General features: G+C 51.0%; 1 protein-coding gene and 1 long non-coding RNA gene across 2 annotated transcripts; one reads left to right on the forward strand and one right to left on the reverse strand.

The window, feature by feature from the left end:
* Window positions 1-6,150: 6,150 nt before the first annotated feature.
* On the reverse strand, window positions 6,151-7,949 carry LOC129470105 (uncharacterized). The gene is made up of 3 exons (XR_008653160.2): window positions 7,866-7,949; window positions 6,412-6,468; window positions 6,151-6,279 (listed from the first exon to the last, which is right to left on the reverse strand). It is a non-coding gene; the product is annotated as an uncharacterized lncRNA (long non-coding RNA).
* Window positions 7,950-8,017: 68 nt separating this feature from the next.
* Window positions 8,018-23,307, forward strand: LOC129469664 (angiotensin-converting enzyme-like protein Ace3). The gene is given in 15 exon segments (XM_055256451.2): window positions 8,018-8,174; window positions 8,270-8,406; window positions 8,778-8,936; window positions 9,178-9,265; window positions 9,425-9,568; window positions 10,294-10,473; window positions 10,563-10,660; window positions 10,752-10,921; window positions 11,521-11,744; window positions 11,887-12,031; window positions 14,911-15,009; window positions 15,502-15,624; window positions 20,403-20,587; window positions 20,988-21,322; window positions 23,028-23,307. Coding segments are annotated over 14 exon segments (2,226 nt in total). The 3' UTR covers window positions 21,305-21,322; window positions 23,028-23,307.
* The last annotated feature ends 564 nt before the right edge of the window (window positions 23,308-23,871 follow it).

A 23,871-nucleotide genomic window follows, 5' to 3' on the forward strand; every position in this document is an offset into this window, starting at 1 on the left:
TGCCTTCACCCTAGCTAGGCCCATCTCCCAATATCTGTCCCCCTTCATCCACAGCTTTTGTCCCCCAATCCAGGTGCCGTGCGTGTCTATGTGTGTCCGTGTCTGTGTGTGTGTTGCACACAGGCTTGGCTGTTACAGGCCCGTTCTGTAAGGCAGGATGTGGGGCTGAGGTATTTTAGGATTGAAAGAGGGTGGAAGTTTATGATTACATAGGACAGTGGAATTTATAAACATGTCCTCTAAATAGTTCCAAGCCATCTACCACTGAAGACTTCTTGAATTATCCCCCCTTTTCCCAGCCTGTTTTGAAAGCTCTTTGTTTACCAGACAAAGGTCATCATCACATAACCCCCTTTCCTTTTTTTTTTTTTAAGACCGAGTCTCGCTCTTGTTGCCCAGGCTGGAGTGCAGTGTTGTGATCTCAGCTCATTGTAACCTCCACCTCCTGGGTTCAAGCGATTCTCCCGCCTCAGCCTCCCGAGTAGCTGGGATTACAGGCGCCCGCCCCCATGCCTGGCAAATTTTTTGTATTTTTAGTAGAGATGGGGTTTAATCATGTTGGCCAGGCTGGTCTCGAATTCCTGACCTCAGGTGATCCACCTGCCTCGGCCTCCCAAGTGCTGGGATTACAGGCATGAGCCACCACGCCTGGCCCCCCTTTCCTATTTTTATGAACCACAGAGGTTCATGCTGCCTGTCAGAGCTTGTGGGCCGCGTGAGGTCACCAGCTTTCAACACCCAAAGGACTGCACTGCAGCTGGGGGAAGAGAAACCCCACACTGCATTGGCGTGGCCAGCCTTACCCTCTGGGCTTTTTGAAATAGCATCTTTTTTTTTTTTTTTTTTTTTTTTGAGACGGAGTCTTGCTCTGTCACCCAGGCCGGAGTGCTGGAGTGCAGTGGCCTGATCTCGGCTCACTGCAACCTCCACCTCCCGAGTTCAAGCGATTCTCCTGCCTCAGCCTCCCGAGTAGCTGGGCTACTACTTCAGGCGCATGCCGCCACGCCCAGCTAATTCTTTTGTATTTTAGTAGAGATGGGGTTTCACCATGTTGCCCAGGCTGGTCTTGAACTCCTGAGCTCAGGCAATCCGCCTGCCTCAGCCTCCCAAAGTGCTAGGATTACAGGCGTGAGCCACCGCGCCCGGCCCAATAGTATCATTCTTTAGTACCGCCTCTGCCTTCTTGGGTGAGTGGGGAGAGGCGGGGAATACCTGGAAGGTGGCAGAGGAAGACGAGGCAGTGGCAGAGGAAGATGAGGCAGTTACAGAAGGAAGAGGGGCCAGCCCAGTGTTTCCTACTGGTGGCCCTGAAGGCTGAGCCCATCTCCGTGCTATGCCTGCCAATGCCGCTCTTGGGAGACCAGCTCTCACCTGTGCTAGCCACAGGTGGTGGCTGCCAGACAGTTTCTCTGATCCCCACACCCCTCCCCACCCTCCACATTCCTCTGTCTGCCTAGCTCCCTTCCCACCCACCCTGGCTTTTAACATAAGTGAAAAAGTGGCTAACCCCACCTCTGCACTTATCACCTGTGTGACCTTGGGCAGTTCATTTTTGCAGTCTGCATTTTCTTTTTTTTTTTTTTTTTTTTGAGATGGAGTCTCGCTCTGTCACCCAGGCTGGAGTGCAGTGGCACGATCTCGGCTCACTGCAAGCTTGGCCTCTTGGGTTCACGCATTCTCCTGCCTCAGCCTTCCGAGTAGCTAGGACTACAGGCGCCCGCCACCACGCCCAGTTAATTTTTTGTATTTTTAGTAGAGACGGGGTTTCACCGTGTTAGCCAGGATGGTCTCAATCTCCCGACCTTGTGATTCGCCTGCCTCGGCCTCCCAAAGTGCTGGGATTACAGGCGTGAGCCACTGCACCCGGCCTGCATTTTCTTTCTTATGGTTCTTATCAACCCTCTCAAGGTTGCCATGAAGATGAAGTGAGATGATGTACAAAGTCCTAGTAGAGTGTCTTCTCTTTATAATGAATGCATCGTCTCCTGAGAAAGCTAGTTTCATAACATCCCCAGATCAGCCAAGTCCAGATCAGCCCCCTCACTTGAGACAGGAAGAGGACCCGGGGCAATCGGGTGACAAAGCTGGACTGAAAACTCCCATCTCCCAGCTGCCTTCCAGGAACTTCCCCACCACACGTCCTTGCACGGTCAGTCAACTGTCTTCTTACTGGGAGCACACAGAGCTCGTCCACTGGGGGCCCACAGCTTGCCTCAGTTCTGGGAGTACTCAGCCATCTCCCCGTGTCGCCTCTCCCTCATCCTCTCCCTCATCATCCCTCCCTGTGTCACATCTCCCTCAGCCTCTCTCTCCGTGTTACTTCTCCCTCATCCTCCCTCCCCATGTCGCCTCTCCCTCATCCTCTCCCTCATCCTCTCTCCCCATGTCGCCTGTCTCTCATCCTCTCCCTCATCCTCTCTCTCCGTGTTACCTCTCCCTTATCCTCCCTCCCCGTGTCACCTCTTCCTCATCCTCTCTCTCATCCTCTCTCCCCATCTCTCCTCTCCCTCATCCTCCCTCTCCATGTCGCCTCTTCCTCATCCTCTCTCCCTATGTCACCTCTCCCTCATCCTCGCTCCCTGTGTCGCTTCTGCCTCATCTTCCCTCCCCATGTCACCTCTGCCTTATCCTCTCTCTCATCCTCTCTCCCCATCTCTCCTCTCCCTCATCCTCCCTCCCCATGTCGCCTCTTCCTCATCCTCCCTCCCCATGTCGCCTCTTCCTCATCCTCTCTCCCTATGTCACCTTTCCCTCATCCTCTGCCTCATCCTCTCTCCCTATGTCACCTCTCCCTCATCCTCCCTCCCCATGTTGCCTCTTCTTCATCCTCTCCCTCATCCTCCCTCCCTGTGTCGCTTCTGCCTCATCCTCTCTCCCCGTGTCGCCTCTCCCTCATCCTCTCCCCTCACCTTTGAGGACCCCCATAAGACCCTGCCTGGGGCTTTCTATCTTGCCCTCTGTCTCCTAACTCTTGCTCATAGCGCTCACCCCATTTCCTGTCCTGTGTGCCTGGCGATTCCCCACCTGTGTCCTCCAGGCCCAGTGCTTCTGATTTTTAGCCTACTGTATAATCTGGCTGTCGAGAGTTTTGTTGTTCCAATTTAATCCCTATATTTTTCATTTTAGCATCCCTGCTTCTTTCAAACCTCCTGTGTTTTCATAAAAGCCTATTTTTGCCTCACAGATTCTGTTCTCTGAATCACTTTAAAGACCTGGGTTTTTTTAATTGTGGCAAAATATACATAATGTAAACTTACCATCTTAACCATTTTTAAGTGTACAATTCGGTGGCACTAAGCACACTCACATTGTTAATTGTTGTGCAGCCATCACCACGGTCCATCTCCAGAACAGTTTCATTTTTGTGTATGTGACAAGGTGCCCCCCAAAAGGGTGCTTACTCTGTTGTCCAGGTTCACTGCAGCCTCAGCCTCCTGGGCTCAAGCAATGCTCCCACCTCAACCTCCCCAGTAGCTGGGAGCACAGGCATGCACCACCACACCCAGATAATTTTTTTAAAGTTTTTAGTAGAGGCCAAGCGTGGTGGCTCAAGCCTGTAATCCCAGCACTCGGGAGGCCAAGGCGATCGGATCACTTGAGGTCAGGAGTTTGAGACCAGCCTGGCCAACAATGGCAAAACCTCATCTCTGCTAAAAATACAAAAATTAGCCAGGTGTGGTGGGGGTCACCTGTAATCCCAGCTATTTGGGAGCCTGAGGCAGGAGAATCACTTGCACCCAGGAGGCAGAGGTTGCAGTGAGCCAGGATCATCCCATTGTACTCCAGCCTGGGCAACAGAGCAAGATTCTGTCTCAAAAAAGAAAAAAAATTTTTTTTTTAGTAGAGATGGGATCTCCTTATGTTGTCCAGGCTGGTCTCGAACTTCCGGGCTAAAGTGATCCACCTGCCTCGGCCTCCCAAAGTGCTGGGATACAGGTGTGAGCCACAGTACCCAGCCTCTGTACCCATTAAACAGTAAAATCATACAGTATTTGTTTTGTCTCTGGCTTGTCTCAGCATAATGTTTTCAATGTTTATCCATGTTATAGGATGTGTCAGAATTTCCTTCCCTCTTAAGGCTGAGTAATATTACATCACATGTATATACCACATTTGTTTATCTATTCATTCATCCATGAACATATGGGTTTCCACCTTTTGGTTATGGTGAATAATGTTACTATGAACTGTGAAAAAAAGTAATTCAAAATCAAAGCTGTTGAAACTTTAAATTATTCTGAGCCTTGAAGGAAAGTAATTTTGGGACCTGAGTCACTTACGGGCAGCTATGAACTTTGTTTCCCTGATTATAGATTACTCCTTTTTCTCTTAGCTACATCATTTTGTAAAATGTTATAAAAGACTGAAGGGTGCCATAGAAGTTCCCTTTCCTCTTTTCTGTTGAACTTCATTATAGATTAACTTCCCTCTTCCTTCTCCTACACAAAGATCTCATGACTGTCACATTGTCCAAGATGTGTTAAATGTACTCTTTTAAATTGAAAAAAAAGAAAATAAGCTATTACTAATCAAATTGCTGTAACTCATAAACCAAACTTATATGGGAAATGTTGTGATTCTACCTAATTTCTTAGTTTTCTGACTATAAAGTAAGACCTTAAACTTTTCAGCTTCAGAGCACTGACCCCATTTCTTTGGAGCCTGTGAGAATGGCCATCCTCAGCTTCACGCTCGAATAAACCTGTTAAACTAGATTCTGATCTTTTTTATTATTTCAGGTTGACAGAACACTGTGTACAAATATCTGTTTGAGTCCCGGCTTTCAGTTCTTTTGTGTATATACCCAGGAGAATTGCTAGATCATATGGTAATTCTATGTTTAATTTTTTTTGAGGACGCACCAGACTGTTTTCTACAGCAGCTCTGCCATTTTTCCCCCTAACAATGCACAAGGTTTCCAATTTCTCCACATGTTGACCAACTCTTGTTTTCTGTTTTTTTGATAACAGCCATCCTAATGGGTGTGAAGTGGTGGCTTTGATTTGCCTTTCCCTAATAATTAGTGATATTGAGCATATTTTCCTGTGCTAATGAGCAACTCACGTATTTTCTTTAGAGAGATGTCTACCCAAGTCCTTTGCCCATCTTTGTTTTTGTTGTTGTTGTTTGTTTGTTTGTTTGTTTTGAGGTGGAGTCTCACTCTGTCACCCAGGCTGGAGTGCAGTGAGGCAATCTCGGCACACTGCAACCTCCGCCTCCTGGGTTCAAGCAATTCTCCTGTCTCAGCCTCCTGAGTAGCTGGGACTACAGGTGCCCGCCACCATGCCCGACTAATTTTTGTATTTTTTTTAGTAGAGACGGGGTTTCACCGTATTGTTCAGGCTGGTCTCGAACTCCTGACCTCAGGTGATCCACCCACCTCGGCCTCCCAAAGTGCTGGGATTATAGGTGTGAGCCACCACGCCTGGCCCTTTGCCCATCTCTGAATGTTGAGTTTGAGGAGTTCTTTATGCGTTCTGAGTATTAATTCCTTAGCAGATCTGAGAGTAACAGATATTTTTTCCCATCCCATGGATTGCCTTTTTGCTCTGTTACAGTGTTTTCTGATATACAAAAGTTTAAAATTTTGATGAGGTTCAATTTGCTTATTTTTTCTTTTGTTGCCTGTGCTTTTGATGTCATATCCAAGCAATCATTGCCAAATCCAATGTCATGAAACTTCCCCCTATGTTCTAAGAATTTTGTAGACTTTGCTCTTTTGTTCCCTCTTTCTTCTCCTACACAAAGATCTCATGACTGTCACATTGTCCAAGATAAGGTGTTAAATGTACTATTTTATTATTTTTATTTTATTTATTTTTTGAGACAGAGTCTCATTCTGTCACCCAGCCTGGAGTGTAGTGGTGTGATCTTGGCTCACTGTAACCTCTACCTCCCAGGTTGAAGCAATTCTCCAGCCTCAGCCTCCTGGGTAGCTGGGATTACAAGCACGTGCTACCACGCCTGGCTAATTTTTGTATTTTTAGTAGAGATGGGGTTTCACCATGTTGATCAGGCTGGTCTTGAACTCCTGACCTCAAGTGATCCACCTGCCTCAGCCTCCCAAAGTGCTGGGATTACAGGCATGAGCCATTGCGCCCAGACTTAAATGTGCTCTTTTAAATTGAAAAAACAAAATAAGCTGCGATCCATTTTTTAGTTAATTTTTATATATGGCATGAAGACCTGCATTTTAAGTCCCTTTTGGATTGCTCTGAGACTTGTCCTTCCTCCGTTGCAGTCTGCTTCATTCATTGTGTCTGCAGTTTACCACAAGCTCTGGAACCAACCATATGAATTTGAGTCCCACTTCCACCATTTGCTGGCTGTGTGACTATGAGCAAATTCCTCAACCTTTCTGTACCTCTGTTCCCTCATCTGTAAAATGGGAGTGTTGATCACAGTACTTACCTCATGGGTTTGTTGTGAGGATTCATATGTTGAAAGCCCCCAAATGGTCCCTAGAACCTGGAAAGTGCACAGTGAGGGTTGGTAATTATTATTGTCCCTCCTAAAACTGGATTTTCTCTTATACTTAGTAAACTGGACCTATCAGCCATCTTCAGTTGGGTTGGAACAGCCTGTACAGTCCCATGCATGCAGCTGATGCTTGCACGGGCTCCCAGCTTGGCAGAGATTCATTTCCATTGGGATCGGCTATCCCCCCACACCAATGCTGCAGCTCTCTGGATGGATGCACCCTGACCTCCCCTGTGTTACAGGAGAGGTGGGCATGTTGAATCATGGAGGCAGACTTCCCCTTTGTCGTTCTCATGATAGTGACTGAGTTCTCAAGATCTGGTTGTTTAAAAGTGTGTAGCGCCTCCCCCTTCTCTGTCTCTCCTGCCACCATGTGAAGATGTGCCTGCTTCCCTTTCACCTTCCACCATGATTGTAAGTTTCCTGAGGCTTCCCCAGCCGTGCTTCCTGTACAACCTGTGGAACTGTAGAGTCAATTAAACCTCTTTTCTTTATAAATTACCCAGTCTCGGGTAGTTCTCTATAGCAATGTGAGAATGGACTATGTCTATATGCTTGAAGCAGGAAGGGAGACTTCCCTGTGAGCTCAGTTGATCAGCTTAACCAGAAATGTCACTATTTTTTTCTTTCTTTCCTCATGTTATAAATATATTTTACCCATAATGGATCATATTTGGGGGTTATTTGGTCAGTTTCTCTAGTCGTGATATCAGCCCACGTGTGGAGTTAGGGCCTTTTTGAAGATGTGAGCCGTTGTGGGCTGAGAGTGACGGAAGGCAACACAGGGTGCAGGGATTCTGAGTGTGGAGGAAAGTGAGTCTGAGGAGAAATCCAAGGTGAGACAGATGGAGCTGGCCTCCACAGACCTCAGTGCAAGAGTACTGGGGGTAACCACAGGCCTACAGAGAGCTGGTGTCTTGCCAGCTGGTTTTCAGATCAGGCCCAGGGCGGAAGGTGCCAGCCTCACCTCTCCACACTCCACCCAGTCCCTGCCTCGTGTGCCCTCTCCTAATTGCAAACTCATAACATCAGGGTCTCCCTGGAGAAACAGGTGTGATGGGGAGGGCACTGCACAGCCCTGGGGTTGATTGCACAGCCTCCAAGAGAGAAAAAGCCCAAACATGTGAACATAAGCGGTCAAGTTAGAAGAACCTAGAGAGACAACTTGGCTTCCAGAGACCCAGATATATCGCATCCATCCATCCATCCATCTATCCATCATCCCATCCACCTGCTCAGAAGTGGTCCCAGCCTATGGAGGGAGGGCCTCATCAATCCCTGGCCATAACCCAAGGGTGGCTCCAGCACCAGGGAAAAGTGGCCAAGGAGAGCAGAACAAGTTCTGGCCTAAAAGTCAAGACACCTGATTCCTCCTTTTGACTCACCATTAGCTAACTACATGAACCAGATCATTTGGCTTGACTTTCTGGACTTCAGTCTCCCCACCTGTAAAATGGGGACAGTTGGACCAGGAGGTGGATGGGGATTTCCAGTTCTAACATTCTGTGGCTGAGCCTCTGGCCCCTGATGTCACAATATGGAGCAGGCTAGTGATTGGCCCATAGCCTCGCCCAGCTCTGCTGCTGTCTTGGTCATGGGAGCAAGGTGGACTTGCCCTGGACCTTCCCTACTTGTGCTCCTCTGTTATGGGCAGCTCTTGCCTTGGCTCAGGATCAAGGGTGAACATAGTTTAGGTGTGGCTGGGACCCCAAGAAGCATGGGACCAGACAAGGGGACTGAGTGGGGACAGGACCTTCTCAGCACATGATGCCCATATCCTTCCCTGCAGATGACTTCCACAGTGAGACCAAGGCCAAGATCTTCCTGTAGTTTTATGACCAAACAGCTGAAGTTGTGTTGAACAAGTTCATGGAGGCCACTTGGAACTATGTCACCAACATGACCAGGAAAAATCAGGAGGAGATGGTGTGGTACCACCTCCACCCCAGCCTCTCCTCTCTTTGCTCTTTTCAGGGATTTGGGACCATGGGGCACCACACCTCCTGCCCCCATCCCAAGCAAGAGGAACAAGGGAAGCCCCGGTGTACATGTCAAAGTGGGCTGCAAGCTGTGGGCCTCCTGGAAGCCCTCAACTTCCTCCGGGCAAGAATCTCTTGCTTCCTGTCCTTTGTAAATCTCACCTCCTTGCTTTTAGGGACCCAGGTTTCTGCCCTCTCCCTCTTAGCAAATCTTGCTCCCTAAGCCAATGGGATTAGGGAGTCAGTTAGGGTGCCATGGCCCTGGAGGTCAAGTGGGACCCTTACCCTGTCCCCCAAGCTTGCTGGCCCTCTTTGCAGCTGCACAAGGACATGGAGAGGTCCCAGTTCATGATTTACTTTGGCACCCAGGCCTGCCTGTTTAAAGTCGCCCAGTTCCAGGACCCGGATGTGAATCGCATGCTGAGTAAGCTGCAGAACATAGACAAGGCAGCCCTGCCCAAGGACGAGCTGTGGGAGGTGATGGATGGAGCCCCCAGGCCTTTAGGCACATGCTCCCTGGCCCCAGGGGGTCTGGTGGGGGAGCCAGAGTGCCTGGAGCAGGAGGGAGGCAGGGGGTGGAGGAGTGGCAGGATCAGAACTTCCTCTGGAGAAGGAGAGGAGTAGAGGTGGGGGTGCTGATCTCTCCTGGCTGGTGGGGTGAGCACTGGGGGCGGGTCCAGGGGCACCAGCCGACCCTAGGTAACACCTGTCCCCCCAGTATAACAAGCTTCTGGCCTGCATGGAGATGACATACAGTATGGCCCAGGTGTGCCTGAATGAGGGGCCCTGCCTGTCCCTGGAGCCTGGTGAGCACCCAAGCCCTGTCCCACCCAACCACAGAATCTCCAGCACTCAGTCCCTTCCGGGGGCCCCTCCCAGCACCCAACCACTCTCCCTTATTGCCAGGAGGGTGAGGGAAGAGGCAGGTGGGAGTGGGTCCCCCATGGCTCCTTTTCTGGGCATAGAACTTGAAGAAGTCATGGCCACCTCCAGGGACAAAGAGGAGCTGCTGTGGGCCTGGCAGGGCTGGCAGGATGCCATGGGCCGCCAGATCTGCACCACCTTCAAGCGCTATGTGGAGCTCAGCAACAAGGCTGCACAGCTCAACAGTGAGCAGACAGGATGCCACGGAACTTGGAGTGATGGCAAGGAAGGGGCGAAGCTGAGCTTTCCCAGGGTGAAGGTGACCGTAGGGCCCCGGAGAAAGGACCTATGAGCCCTGCAGCTGGGCTTTCCAAATATTCATAGAGCACCTATGTGCTAGGTGTTGGGGAGGTTCTGATGACACATAGGTGAAAAGACAGGCACATGCACCTACAGTCCTGCGGGGAGACAGACCATATTCAGTAAACACCTGTCTCTCGCTACCACCTGGGGTGATGCGGAATAGGAAGAGGCTGCTGAGAAAGAGAATGAGAAGAGGCTGCTGCAGACAAGTGGACAAGGAAGGCCTCTGACATTTATCCAAGACCTGAAAGATGGGCAAAAGAGGGGGAGCAAGATGTGAAAGAAGAGCATCCTAGGCAGAGGCTCCGCGGCAGGAGGAGCCGGTGCTCTGGAAGACCTGAAAGAAGCCCAGGTGGCCACAGGGCTAAGGATGAGGTGGGATAAGAGGGGACTCGGGGCCTTGCAGGCATGGTGGGGAGCTCGGATCATGGACTTTGCTCAGTGCCTTTCTGAAATGGGCAGGTACCCTCCCCGTTTTGCCAAAGAAGACCCAGAGGGTCAGCGGGGTTGAGTGGCTTCCTTAGAAGGCGTCTGGGTCTCCTGTCAGCTAGGCCAGGGCTAAAGGGTGAGATGGTGAGCTCCTAGTGAGTCCTCTCTCCTGTCCTAGGTTACAAAGACATGGGGGCCTTGTGGCGCTCCAAGTATGAGTTGGATACCCTGGAGCAAGACCTAGAGCGGCTCTTCCAGGAGCTGCGGCCACTCTACCTGAACCTGCGCAGGGCCCTCCACCGCCACTGTGGGCCCGAGCTCATCGACCTGAGGGGGCCCATCCCTGCCCACCTCCTGGGTAAAGGCCCTGCTGGTGGCTGAGGTGAGTGCCAGATAAGGGCAGAGACTGTCTCCAGCCTCCTCTTAGCCCCTCTCCTCTTCTTCCAGGGAACATGTGGGCTCAGTCCTGGGTCAACATCTTAGACCCGGTCCTGCCCTTCCCGAAGAAGATCCCCGAGGATGTCACAAAGATCATGAAAGGCCAGGTTAGTGCTTGGCCTGTCTGTCCCTGCCCCTCCTCATCGGCATCCTTGGGCAAACAGGGCAGCACCCTCCACACCCCCTCTTCTCCCATAGCACTAGAAGCCAGATAAAATGTTGGAAGAGGCTGAGACATTCTTCACCTCCTTGGCGCTGCTGCCCGCCCCACCCAGTTTCTGGAAAAAGTCGATGCTGATGAGGCCAACCGATGGGCGAGAGGTGGAGTGTCACACCTCTGCCTGGAACTTCTACCACAACGATTTCAGGTGCTCACGGCAGCACCACACACCCGGCCCTCTCCTCTCCCCTGTCTGGCTGTCTTAGGTATGGGCAGGGGAAAGCTGGGGCAGGGGAGGGGGAAGGCAAGTGAGAAACACAGAAGGAAAGGTGACGTGAGAGCAAAGGGCTTGGTCGCAGGTTGGATATGGGGCCTGGAATAAGAAAGAACAATTGCCGGCCAGGCATGGTGGCTCACGCCTGTAATCCTAGCACTTTGGGAGGCCAAGGCGGTGGATCACGTGAGGTCAGGAGTTCGAGACCAGCCTGGCCAACATGGTGAAACCCGTCTCTACTAAAAATACAAAAATTAGCCAGGCATGGTGGTGTGTGCCTGTAATCCCAGCTAGGAGGCTGAGGCAGGAGCATCACTGGAACCTGGGAGCCGGAGGCTGCAGTGAGCCAAGATCGCACCATTGCACTCCAGCCTGGGGGACAGAGCAAGACTCCATCTCAAAAGAAAAAAAAAAAAAGAAGAACAACTTCCAAGGCCTGTCTGGGCTCCAACCTGACCACCCAATCCCTCGAGGAGTCTGAATGGGGAAACTCCCTTTCTCCATGCTCCTTGACCCATGCTCTTTGCTTGTAGAATAAAGAATTGTACAGAAGTGACCACAGAAGGCCTGCTCTCCATCTTCCATGAGATGGGCCATATCCAGTACTTCCTGCAGTACAAGAACCTCTCAATCATCTTCCACGCAGGCGCCAACCCAGCCTTTGAAGAGGCTGTGGGGTCTGTGATCACCCTCTCAGCCTCCTCCCACAAGCACCTGCTCAACATAGGCCTGCTCAGCCTCTAGCACCAGCACTCAGGTGATGAGGATCAAGGGCCCAGCAGGAGGGCAGCACAAGCCTGGGGCCGCAGCTAGGGCTCGGTGGGGTCAGGGCTCTCAGGCAAAGCTATGGGAAGGAGATCCCAGGGGTTGCCTCTTGACTGCCCTCACCCTCTTCCCAGAGGATGAGGTCAATTTCCTGATGCGCATTGCCCTGGAGAAGATCGCCTTCATCCCCTTCGGCTACCTGATGGACCTGTTTCGCTGGAAGGTCTTTGACGGCACCATCTGGAAGGACATCTACAATCAGGAGTGGTGGAACCTCAGGTGGGTTGGGCACCATCTTCCACCAGATGGGCCATTTCCAGGACTTTCTGCAGCACAAGAACCTCTCTATAATCTTCCACGCAGGCACTGAGCAGGTCTCTTAGCCTTTCTAGGCTTCAGTCTCCTCATCTGTGAAAAATGGACTCTGGTGGTTGGCCCCACCTGCTCCCTGCGTGGCTGGGAAGCTCACACAATAATTGCAACTGAGCTTCTCCAGTCACAGAACACTGACCACCAGGCAGGCCCTCCCACCCCTCCCTCACTTCCTGGTGCCAGGCAATGGAGTGTGCGGGGGCCTGAGCACTTTCCTTTCTGGGGAAAGACTCCCCATGGGAGAGAGGCAGGCCCCTAAAATGCACACACGCCTACCTCGGGCTTAATTAACATCCCCAAGCTGCCGTGGGAACCCACCAGCAGTTGGGAGGCATCACTCTCGAGTGAGGGACCCCCGTGTTACACCTCATCACTGACCCCTGGCCATTTGATGGGATAAAAATGCCTGTGACCAGGGCTCCTCCATATGTGGCAAGACTCGGACTGACCAGCTTCAGTCTGCTGGTCATAGTGTGATTTGGGGTTGCCAGGGGGTGCTCCTGGCTCTGCAACAGGCTCTTACTTTTTTTTTTTTTGAGACAGAGTCTTGCTCTGTCGCCCAGGCTGGAGTGCAGTGGCGCAATCTCAGCTCACTGCAAGCTCCGCCTCCCGGGTTCACGCCATTCTCCTGCCTCAGCCTCTCTGAGTAGCTGGGACTACAGGCGCCCGCCACCACGCCCGGCTAATTTTTTTTTTGTATTTTTAGTAGAGACGGGGTTTCACCGTGGTCTCGATCTCCTGACCTCGTGATCCGCCCGCCTCGGCCTCCCAAAGTGCTGGGATTACAAGCGTGAGCCACCGCGCCCGGCCTAGCTCATACTTTTTTTGTTTTTTGAGACAGGGCCTCACTCTGTCACTCAGGCTGGAGTACAGTGGCATGATCACGGCTCACTGCAGCCCTGACCTCCCAGCTTCAATCAATCCTCCTTCCTCAGCCTCCTGAGTAGCTGGGACTACAGGCGTGCGCCACCACACTGGCTAGTTTTGTGCAATTTTTTTTTTAGAGATGGGGTTCGCCATGTTGCCTGGGTTTAAACTCCTGGGCTCAAGCGATCTGCCTGCCTAGGCCTCCCAAAATGCAGGGATTACAGGCATGAGCCACTGTGCCCGGCCTCTTATGTTTAATTTGAACATTTACAACCACCTTGCGTTGTGATCGTTTCAAAATGCTCAGCTCACAGAAGCAACAGCTGAAGCTCAGAGATGTCACAAACCAGCCTGAGGTCACACGGCAAACCAGCAGGTGGCAGAGCTGGGAGCTCCTCCCCTTGTCGTCTCACTCCCACCCTTGACTTCAGGAGCAGGTGTCCCTGGTGGGCAGAGTCTTGACCTTGTGCCTCTCTAAGGTCACCCTCATAGGCCATCTGAGGCACCTGCAGGAGGCCTCTGTCAGCCCTGCCCATCACTCCAGCTGACGGAACCCAGGGGCTAAGCAGGAGGGGTGGCAACTCCCTGGACCTTGAATAAGGCCCTGTCAACTGGGAGGGAAGCTCTTGACACTCTGTTGACCTTGGAGATGGTTCGGAGGCTCCAGTGAGCCAATGATGAAGCCTTGTTTTTGAGACAGGGTCTCACTCTGTTGCCCAGGCTGGAGTGCAGTGGTGCAATCATGGCTCACTGCAGCCCTGACCTCCTGGGCTCAAGTGATCCTCCTGCCTCAGCACCTGAGTAGCTGGGACTACAGATGCACAGCAGAACACCTGGCTCATTTTTGTATTTTTTATGGGGACAGGGTCTCACTTTGTTGCCCAGGCTGGTCTCAAACTCCTGGGCTCAAGCAATCGTCCCACATCAGCCTCCCAAAGTGCTGGGATTACAGGTGTGAGCCACCACACTCTGCCTACTTCCTTCCATTTCATAGATGTTTTACAACAAGACTCCGAGACAATCAGCAACTTTCCCACAGTCACACATCTCAGAGGGGCAAAACCAGACCTTCAGGTTATCAGGATGTGACTATGACTAGCTCTGTGTCCTGCGGCCAATTCCCTCATCTCCAAACCTTGGTTTCCTCATCTGCAAAGTGGGAATAATAGTACTACTGCCCCACAGGGATGTTACTCTGTTTTCTTCTCAAGACTTCTTACTAGATGAAATGACCTTGTTTATTGGTCTGTAATCTGTCCCCCACTGTTAGGATGTTAGCAGGGGCCTTGCCTCCCCCGGTCCCCCACCGGTCCCTCCCCCAGAGACCAGGACGGTGTTGAGTGCATGACGCATGAGTCTGTGGAGAGCTGGACATGGTTCTGAGCATAGAGGAAGTGTTCAGTCAGTGTTAACTGCTATTATTTTACTCTGATTCCCAATCCCATGTGTTTTCATTTATTTAATCAATAAAAATGCATTAGGTATCCTCAGCCTGCCAAGTCCAGTTTTGATAGACATGTAGGTGCTTTGAAAAGAAAAAGGCAGGCCAGGTGCAGTGGCTCATGCCTATAATCCCAGCTACTTGGGAGGCTGAGACAAGAGAATTGCTTGAACCCAGGAGGGGGAGGTTACAGTGAGCCGAGATCACACCACTGCACTTCAGCCTGGGCAACAAGGCAAGACTCTGAAAAAAAAAAAAAGAAAGAAAGAAGAAAAGAAGAAAAGAAGGAAAGGAAGAAAGGAGGAAAGGGAAGGGAAGGAAGGGGAGGGGAGGGAAGGGAAGGGAAGGGAAGGGAAGGGAAGGGAAGGGAAGGGAAGGGAAGGGAAGGGAAGGGAAGGGAAAGGAAGGGAAGGGAAGGGAAGGGGCTCCAAGAACCTGCCAGACACCACCACCAAGCCCTCTGCCTTTTCCCTGCCAGGCTGAAATACCAGGGCTTGTGCCCCCCTGTTCCTCGCTCAGAGGAAGACTTTGATGCAGGTGCCAAGTTCCACATTTCTGCTGGTGTGCCCTACATACAGTAAAGGTCTGGGCCCTGTTGGCAGTGCCAGTCCTAGGAGTTGAGGGGCGTGGGAACTGGGGCGAGAATTTGCAGGAAGGCCCTAGGTCCAAATGTCACCCTGTACCCCTGCCCATCTCTTCCTGTTGAGTTGCACAGCCTTCTGAGGCCTCTGACCTAGAATCCTTTGAGCTTTTGCATCAGGTCCTGTGTAGAGGGCAGAGCTGATGGGAATATTCTAGACCATCCCTGCTGTCCCTTGGAGGAGAGCAGGTCAGAGGGGGGCAGGGGTTGGGGTGACTGCTGGTTCAGAAAGCTAGAGAAGGAGAGCCCTCCAGTACTCTAGGGTCAGCCCAAGGCTTGGCCCTGCCCAAGGAGCCTCCGCCCAGGCAATGACTGCTGACATGGGGCCCTCGTGGTCACTGCATGTCAGAGCTGCCTGGTCCCAAGTGGCTCTGAGTTTCCCCACTCCTGGTCTCCACTTCCCAGCCTGCCCTCACATTTCTCAACCAGGTACTTCCTCAGTCTGGTGCTCCAGTTCCAGTTCTACGAAACACTGTGCAAAGCCTCGGGCCACATGGGTCCACTGCACCAGTGTGACATCTACAACTCCAAGATTGCCGGGAAGCTCCTGGGGTGAGTGCCCTCTTCTCGGCTCCCCCATCTCCCTTTAAGGAAGTCCTGCTCCAGGCTCCCTTTCCACACCTGACTACACTAGACACCTTGAGCAGAGCTTCATTAAGCTTATATTCTAGTGGAAGTTCTTCCTCATGTCAGACTGCAGTCTTTCCTACATCAATCAGAGCCCATTTCCTCTTGTGTAGCCTTCTGTGTTCAGAGACACTGCTTAGGCTGGGCGCAGTGGGTCACGCCTGTAATCCCAGCACTTTGGGAAGTCGAGGCAGGCGGATCACCTGAGGGCAGGAGTTCAAAACCAGCCTGGCCAACATGGTGAAACTCCGTCTCTACCAAAAATACAAAAATTAGCCGGGCGTGATGGCAGGAGCTTGTAATCCCAGCTACTTAAGAGGCTGAGGCAGGAGAATCACTTGAATGTGGGAGGTGGATGTTACAGCGAGCCGAGACTGCACCATTGCACTCCAACCTGGGCAACAAGGTGAAACTCCATCTCAAAAAAAAAAAAAGAAAGAAAGAAAGAAAAGACAATGTTTAGCCCCTCCCACTAACACACACACATGTGCACACACACATGCCAGTAAGCCAAACTGTCCCAGATAGGAAGCCAGCACTGGGGTTCTACCTCAGGCTTCAGCCTTCCATCTGAATCCCCCTTATCCTTTCCTTACAAGGGGCTGACCTACCCTCTCAGCAGCAATTGGCACACCCTTGAGTACGGTCTGTTTCTCCCACCTCTTCTTGGAGGTGCGCAAATCCAGTTCCCAGGCTGATCCAGTTTGCTTTCACAGTAGCCTCTTGGCATGCTTCTGGTCAGCCTGTGGTCCACTTTGACCCTTGAGTCTTTTTCTCTGCACTTGGTGTTTAGCTTATTCTTTCCATGCCTACCTATGTGGCAGTGGTTTTTAGTCCTAAAGCAAACCCTGAGGGAGTAGGGGACTGAACTGAAACTGTGAAGCATTTATTACTACAGGGGGCGCTCTCTGATGAGTACTGTTACAGAGTTTCATATTATAATAATAGCTCTTAACTTTGCAAAGTGGATATTATTATCTGCCTTTTACAAATGATGAAACTGAAGGCAAGAGAGGTGGTGTTGTTGTGGGTCATTCATCTAGCAAGAAGCAAAGTCATGCTTTGAACCCAGAACTGACTCCAGAACACACTATCTTTCACCCTGTTGGCCTCCATCATTCAAAGAATACAGCCCCTGGTGAGCTTAGATCCAGGTCTAACTGGTTCCAAGTTCAGCACTCCAACCTTGGAGATGTGGAGCTCACCCACCGACTTGACCATCTTCCTGTTGAATTTCAACGGATTTCAATAGGTCCATTTCCCTAATTGGTCAAGGTCATCTTGAGCTTTATTCCCGTCTCCTAGAGGATTAACACTGCCACAAATTTAGTATCCTTTGCAAATCTAATGAGCATATTTTTGATTCCACCATGCAGTTTATCTGTAACCACCAGGCCAGATGGGGTTTCAGGACTGATCCCCTGGGCTTTGCTCCTAGGGAGGGCTGCACCTTGCATGACTGTTGTCTCAGTAGCAGATTTGCTCTTCCATCCTTTCATGTCTCAGGGCTTTATTCTAGCTGATTGCCCAGCTTTGAGCTTTTCTGAACATGTTGAACATAAGGGCACCTCTCTGCTCTTTGCATTCATATCTCTGGCCGCCTGTCATTTATTCATTCAGTAAACATTTACTTGTCCTCATGCAGACCAGCTGCTCTGCATCCAACATGGGGAGATGAACCACAGGATAAATAAATTTCATGGCCGGGCATGGTGGCTCACACCTGTAATCCCAGCACTTTGGGAGGCCGAGGCTGGCAGATCACCTGAGGTTAGGAGTTCGAGACGAGCCTGCCCAACATGGCAAAATCCCGTCTTTACTAAAAATAGAAAAAATTAGCTGAGAGTGGTGGTGGTCGCCTATAATCCCAGCTACTTGGAAGGCTGAGGCGGGAGAATTGCTTGAACCTGGGAGGCGGAGGTTGCAGAGCGCCGAGATCATGCCACTGCACTCCAGCCTGGGCGACAAGAGTGAAACTCCATCTCAAAAAAAAAAATAAATAAATAAATAAATAAATTTCATAATACCAGGCAATAGAAAGGGGCTTTGGTGAACATAGAAAGAGGGTCAGGAGGTCATGCGGGGGAACCAAGGAGGGAGTTTTGTCCTCAAATGCAAGTGTGCAAGAAATAGCAGAAAGCAGGCATGGTGGCTCACACCTATAACCTCAAAACTTTGGAAAGCCAAGATGGGAGGATCCCTTAAGCCTAGGAGTTTGAGACCAGAGTAGGCAACATGGTTAGACCCTGTATCTACAAAAAATGAACAAAATTTGGCCAGGCATGGTGGCACGCCCCTGTAGTCCCAACTACTCAGGAGTCTGAGGTAGGAGGATCACTTAAGCCTGGGAGGTCAAGGCTGCAGTGAGCTGAGATCACACCACTGCACTTCACCCTCGGCAACAGAGTGAGACCCCATCCAAAAAAAAAAAAAAAAAGGAGAAGAAGAAGAAAGAGAAAAAAAATAGCAGATATCTTTTCTTTTCTTTTCTTTTTTTGAGACAGTCTCACTCTGTCACCCAGGCTGGACTGCAGTGGTACGATCTCAACTCACTACAACCTCCACCTCCCGGGATCAAACGATTCTCGTGCCTCAGCCTCCAGAGTAGCTGGGATTACAGGCACACACCACCACGCCTGGCTAATTTTTGTATTTTTAGTAGAGACAGGGTTCTACCATGCTGGCCAGGCTGGTTTCGAACGTCTGGCCTCAAGGGATCCACCCACCTCAGCCTCCCAAAGTGCTGGGATTACAGGTGTGAGCCACCACGCCTGGCCAAGATATCTGTTTTCTTTACATCAACTCACCTCTTTCATCCCACCTGATTGGTGGGATGTTTGACCTCGTCATTTTCACCACTTCCCACCCTCACCCCACTCAAGGTGCACAGGGCTCTCAGGGTCTGACTTGGCACCAAAGCATGTGGCCAGTGAGTCATCTCTTGTCATTGCTCATCAGTCCCTATGTGACCTCTGCTCAGGGAAAATCCTGATTCCAGGCTTAGGACTTCACATACCATTTTCTGAGCCATGGGCAGAGGAAAGGTTTCTGAGTAAGGAGGATGTCATGACCTTTGCAGATGATGAAATAGCAGCAGAGCAGAATATGGTTTGTGGAGGGGAGAGGGGATGCGAGTGCTTGCAAGGGGAAAAGAGAAAGATTCTTGGCTGCTCTTTTGCCTAATTGATCTTAAAACTTGGTTTTGCTACTTTTGATTCATCCTCCTAAATGTGATGGCCCTGAGTCAGGCTCTGGGCTGATTCTGCTGGGAATGGAGGGTTGAATTGGGCCTGGTCAAAGTTCTCAAAGTCCCCCAGCCTCACCCCACCAGCCATGGTGCACCTGACCTTGTCCATGGGGTGTGTTGTTTTCACTTTGGAGTTGAAAGCTCCAGGCAGCATCCAGTTGTCATCTCTGCTGCTCTCTGGTCTCATGTCCTGTCCACATGGGCTGTTGGCTGCCCTTTGGTCAAACATCTTGTCCCACCCAGCCTGAAGGACTATTTCTAAATGGGTAGATTCTCAATGGTTGAAGCTTTTCCCCTACTAGGTTCTTCCTCTTACTCAGGGGCCAGCATCAGAACCTCTTACCTAGAGTTAGTTGTGGTTTTTCTTCTCCAGTGGTTTCTGCCAAGGCCCCACTGACCTTTGGTTTCCCTAACTCATTCTTTTCCAATAGTTTATTAAGTGATGCGCATAAGCCTTTGCAAGCTACGAACCCTCCTTCATCATTGTGGGACTTAGTCCTCATCACAATGAGGGCAGGTATTCAAGGCTCCCATTTTACTGATGAGGAAACTGAGGCCGAGAGAGGCTAAGTTGTCTGCTTAAGGTTATGCAGTCCATAAGTAGCACTGCTAGGTCAGGTTTAAGCCTGGGTCCTGTTAGTCTAGACCCTAGATCGTGACCTCTGGGCCTCTGGGTCCCAACTCTCTCCTGAGAGTTGGATCAAGGAACAACAGGTTGCGAAGGATCAACATCTGCCCACCACTGCCTCTCTTGGGGACTCTGGAGTGGAGAAGCCTGGAGCCCTGGCTTCAGCACACCTCATACTCCCATTGTGAGCCCAAGGGACCTAGCATAAAGCTCAACCACCTGCCCCTAAGGACTGGGTGTGCCATGAAACACAGCTGACATTTGTGCAGCACTACAGGTGGTGTGCAGAGCACCTCCCACGCTCATGATGTTTCTAATCCTCCCAAACCCTCCCTGAAACCAGAAAGGGGTGAAGAGCTGCCACTATCTACCGACACTGAGCACCTCACGGGAAACAGTGTCTCAGGACTTTATGCCTATTTGAGGCCAGGAGAATAATAATCATCACAGTATTACCAGTAGTACTAGTAACCATCATAATCATCAGTAGTTAACATGTATTGCTTGAATGCTATGCTCCCAGCACCGTGCTTATTTAATCATCACAATGGCTCTTGAGGTAGATACCATTATCATCTCCATTTTATGGATATGGAAACCAAGGCTCAGAAAGGTTACTTGCCCAAGGCCCCACAGCTACTAAATGTCAGAGCTGAGATCCAAACCCAGATTAATCTTCTTTCAAACGTGTGATTGTATCCACTATGCCGAGTTCTGTGGGAAAGTTCTGGCTGGCCAATAGCTGGGGCCAGGATTGGGTGCGCTGGGGGTCTCAGCAGCACCAGCGGATGCCCCCACACAGCCTCACAGCTGCACCCACTCCCCCAGGGATGCTCTAAAGCTGGACTCAAGCAAGCCCTGGCCAGAGGTCCTAAAGATGCTGACTGGGGAGTCTGAGGTGTCTACAAAGGCCCCCATGACCTACTTCAAACCCCTACTGAACTGGCTGGTGACTGAGAACATGCACCAAGGGGACATCTTAGGCTGGCTGGACTTCAGCTGTTCCTTTGAAGGTTTGATAATCTGACCCCGGTTCCAGCTCTGGGCCAGCCCCAGGCTCCACCTTACCCTGCTCTGTCCTAGTACCTACCCCTACCCAGCCTTAACCCCTGGCTCATTCATGACCTGGCTTGAATCAGTAGCACTGCTGCTGTGGGACCCTGTCTGTACCAGGCCTGATGCAGCTTCAGCCAAGACCACCGCCCACGCCCCAGCCCCTGGCTCAGTTGCTTCCTTGCACACTGTCCAGCTAGGTTGCCAGGCTGACATCTGAACAAAGGGTCAGCATCTTGCCTCTGGTACCTTGCATGCAGGGGCATGTAGTCCAATCAGATCTCCTCTGACAGCCACAGGAGACCCCAGGGGTCCCTATCCAGTTCTACCTGCCCTATGAGACTCCCATGTCTTCCACAGAAAAAGACACAGACAAGGTGATATTCCTGAGTCTGAAGCTGGACCCCAACCAGGCTAAATTTGGGTACTGAGTGCTTCTGGCCCTGGGCTTTGTCGTGTCTCTGGTGGTGCTGGGGCTGGCCTGCAGGCTGCACTCCCTGAAAAAACAGTCACTGACTCAAGACACTGAGATATTTAGCCCACTGCCCAATGCCTACTTCCTGGGCATAGCCATGGAACCCCGCCAGGCTGCTGAAAGACAGTGGATGCTGCTGGGCCTCTGCCTTGTCCTGATGCTGTGCTCAATCAGCCTGGCCATCTGGATTTTCACACAGTAAAGCAGGAAGCCTCCACGGGTAAGAGCTGAATGGTGAAGCTGGGACTAGACATGAGTGAGACTGGTGAGGCTGGGGGGCAGGAGGAGGGAGGCTGAGCCAGAGAGTTGGGGGGCAGAGGAGGGGCAGCCTGCATGCATAGTGCCCAATTATAATTGGGTTCAGCTGTGGCAGATCTGGGTACATGTGACCTTGTAATTTTGTGTTTGCAAACTCATGTATGTGAGGCCGTGTGCACAAACTGGCTCTATGTGATTCTATGTGTGTCCTGGGTTTCAGGCCAACCTCCTTCCCGTGGTGGCTCAGGACCTAAGGTTTTATTGACCCAGTGGCTGTGTCCCTGCAAACCAGCCCCCACCCCAAGTCATGCCCAGAATTGGTTCTGCACACAGCCTTGTTTTCTTCAGTAGCCCGGCTATGGGGCTGCAGTACCCAAGGAATCTCTGCTCTGGTTAGAAAAAGGACTCTGCTTCGGTCCACTTCTGCTCTGGTTAGAAAAAGGACTCTGCTTCAGTCCACAGTACATAAAATGTACTCAAGTAGAACAGGACATTCCTTTACGAATCACCAGTGCCCAGTTTATGAGCACTGTGCTTTTATACCAACGAGCACATCTTTCTGCTTATCCTTGGGCCAGCCGTGTGTTGGACTACATAATCCAGCCCCCAAAAGCTCTTTGTTGACCAGTCGAGATGCAAGTAGCCTCACAAACTGCCCCATGGCTCTCCCTGCCCCAGCCCAAGCCCTTCCAAATGGAGACAGTGGGTTGCTGGGCACTGAGCCAAGCTTGATTAATGATTGACTTCTTTAATATTTAAACAAAGCTCATCTCCAGCCACTCTGCTCTGGAGATGGCCTTGTTCAGCATACACACACCTGCTGCCTGGCCCGTTGCCCTGGGGAGCGAGCATAGGACAAACAGCACCTTTTCAGGCTCAGTGGGGGATGGGGAGGACAGGAAGGAGAGAACTGTAGGAGAATATTTGGGAAATTAGTGCTCTAGAAACAAGCCTGGGGAAAGAATGGGAAGGCCTCTGCCTCTGCCTTTCCTAGTTCATTATCCTCAGCCTGGGTCTGCCTGCCACAAGGATGCTACATCCAATATTGGGGATTCAAAGCGTCTGGATGGAGGTTCCATGGGCTCCTGGAGGCTGGGAGTCAGTGTCTGTCAGAGAATAGGGAAAACTTGAGGGGAAAGGGCATTATAGCCAGTAACTACAGAGAAGGGGTACCCCCGCTGCAACTGAGCTGGTGGGAGGGTGGCCAAAAGAGGAGATCAGGTCTCTCTGAATTAAGAATCTGAGCCCCAAAGTCAGGTGTTCAGGGGACAGAGATACTAGGCTGAGATCTCCATGGACCCTATCCCTGTCCAGGTTTCAAAAGGTCTTTCTGAGATCTGGCTGAGCCCAAGCACTTGCTCCAGCCCCAGGGTCTACAGCACCCTTGTTTGATGACTCTGTCCCTGCTCTTACTTTTCTGTGCCATAATGTCCTTATTTGTCCCTATTACTATCAGCTCTATAAGAGCTGGATGCACATCAGGAGTGTGCCCCTGTGTAACAACTCTAGTCAGCACAGGCCATGGTGCACAAAGGGGACTTGGAAAATGATGGAATGAGTAAGTGAATGAATGAATGAATGAATGTCCCACTGCCCAAGTCTCTCCTCAGAGCTCAGCACCCCATGCACTGAGCTCATGAGAAATAGCCTCTTCTTTTCCTCCACAGCCAGCCTGTCCAACAAAGGGGCAGCCAGGACATCTCTGCCCTCTTCTCATCCCCCAGCCACAGTGGCCAAAGAGGCCCCCACTAGGCACTGTGGCTCTGCATGACAAAGGCACATCCAGCCCAGGACTCTAAGGCTCTCACCTGGACTCCAGTAAAAACCTTGCTGAGCCTCCTTGTCTATCCTCCCTCCCCCACCCACCATTGTAAAGTTTATGTCACCAGAATATTTCTTTCATGTCTAATTGCTTAAGAACTTAGTTGTTCATCAATTAAATCTAGATGTTCAAAATGGCATCTGAGGGTCTTTATTAATTACCTCTTTCCTCCAAACTCACCTCTCCCACGCCCCCTTGTTCCCCTCACCCCAGCCCCTCTGCACTGACATCACCTTTGGCCTTTGCCTAAGGTGCATGCCCCATTTGAATGCTTGCCCTCCAAGATTAGGCTCAAAATTGCTCACCAAACCCTCTGCAGCAGTACAAGCCCACCCAGATGCTCAGTGAACAGTGGTCCCCTTCTCCCCTTCCTCTCCAGGAAGCCTCTTTCAATAAACCTTATCCCACCCCATCTGCTTTTTCTAGTGTGTTCATTTTCAGTCAGTACTCAGTACTCAGACGCTTTTGTCAGTGGTCACTTGGTAATAGGTGGTTTTAAATCTGTTCTCCTTCCAAGATGTACCCGTATGCTAAGAGCTCTCAGGCCTCTGAAGAAGGCACCTTATTGCATACTTCTTTCTTTCTTTCTTTCTTTTTTTCAGATGGAGTCTCGCGTCTCGCTCTGTCTACCAGGCTGGAGTGTAGTGGCGCGATCTTGGCTCACTGCAACCTCTGCCTCCCGGGTACAA

The sequence above is a fragment of the Symphalangus syndactylus genome, chromosome 20 (genome assembly GCF_028878055.3).
Source record: "Symphalangus syndactylus isolate Jambi chromosome 20, NHGRI_mSymSyn1-v2.1_pri, whole genome shotgun sequence".
Lineage (NCBI taxonomy): Eukaryota > Metazoa > Chordata > Mammalia > Primates > Hylobatidae > Symphalangus > Symphalangus syndactylus.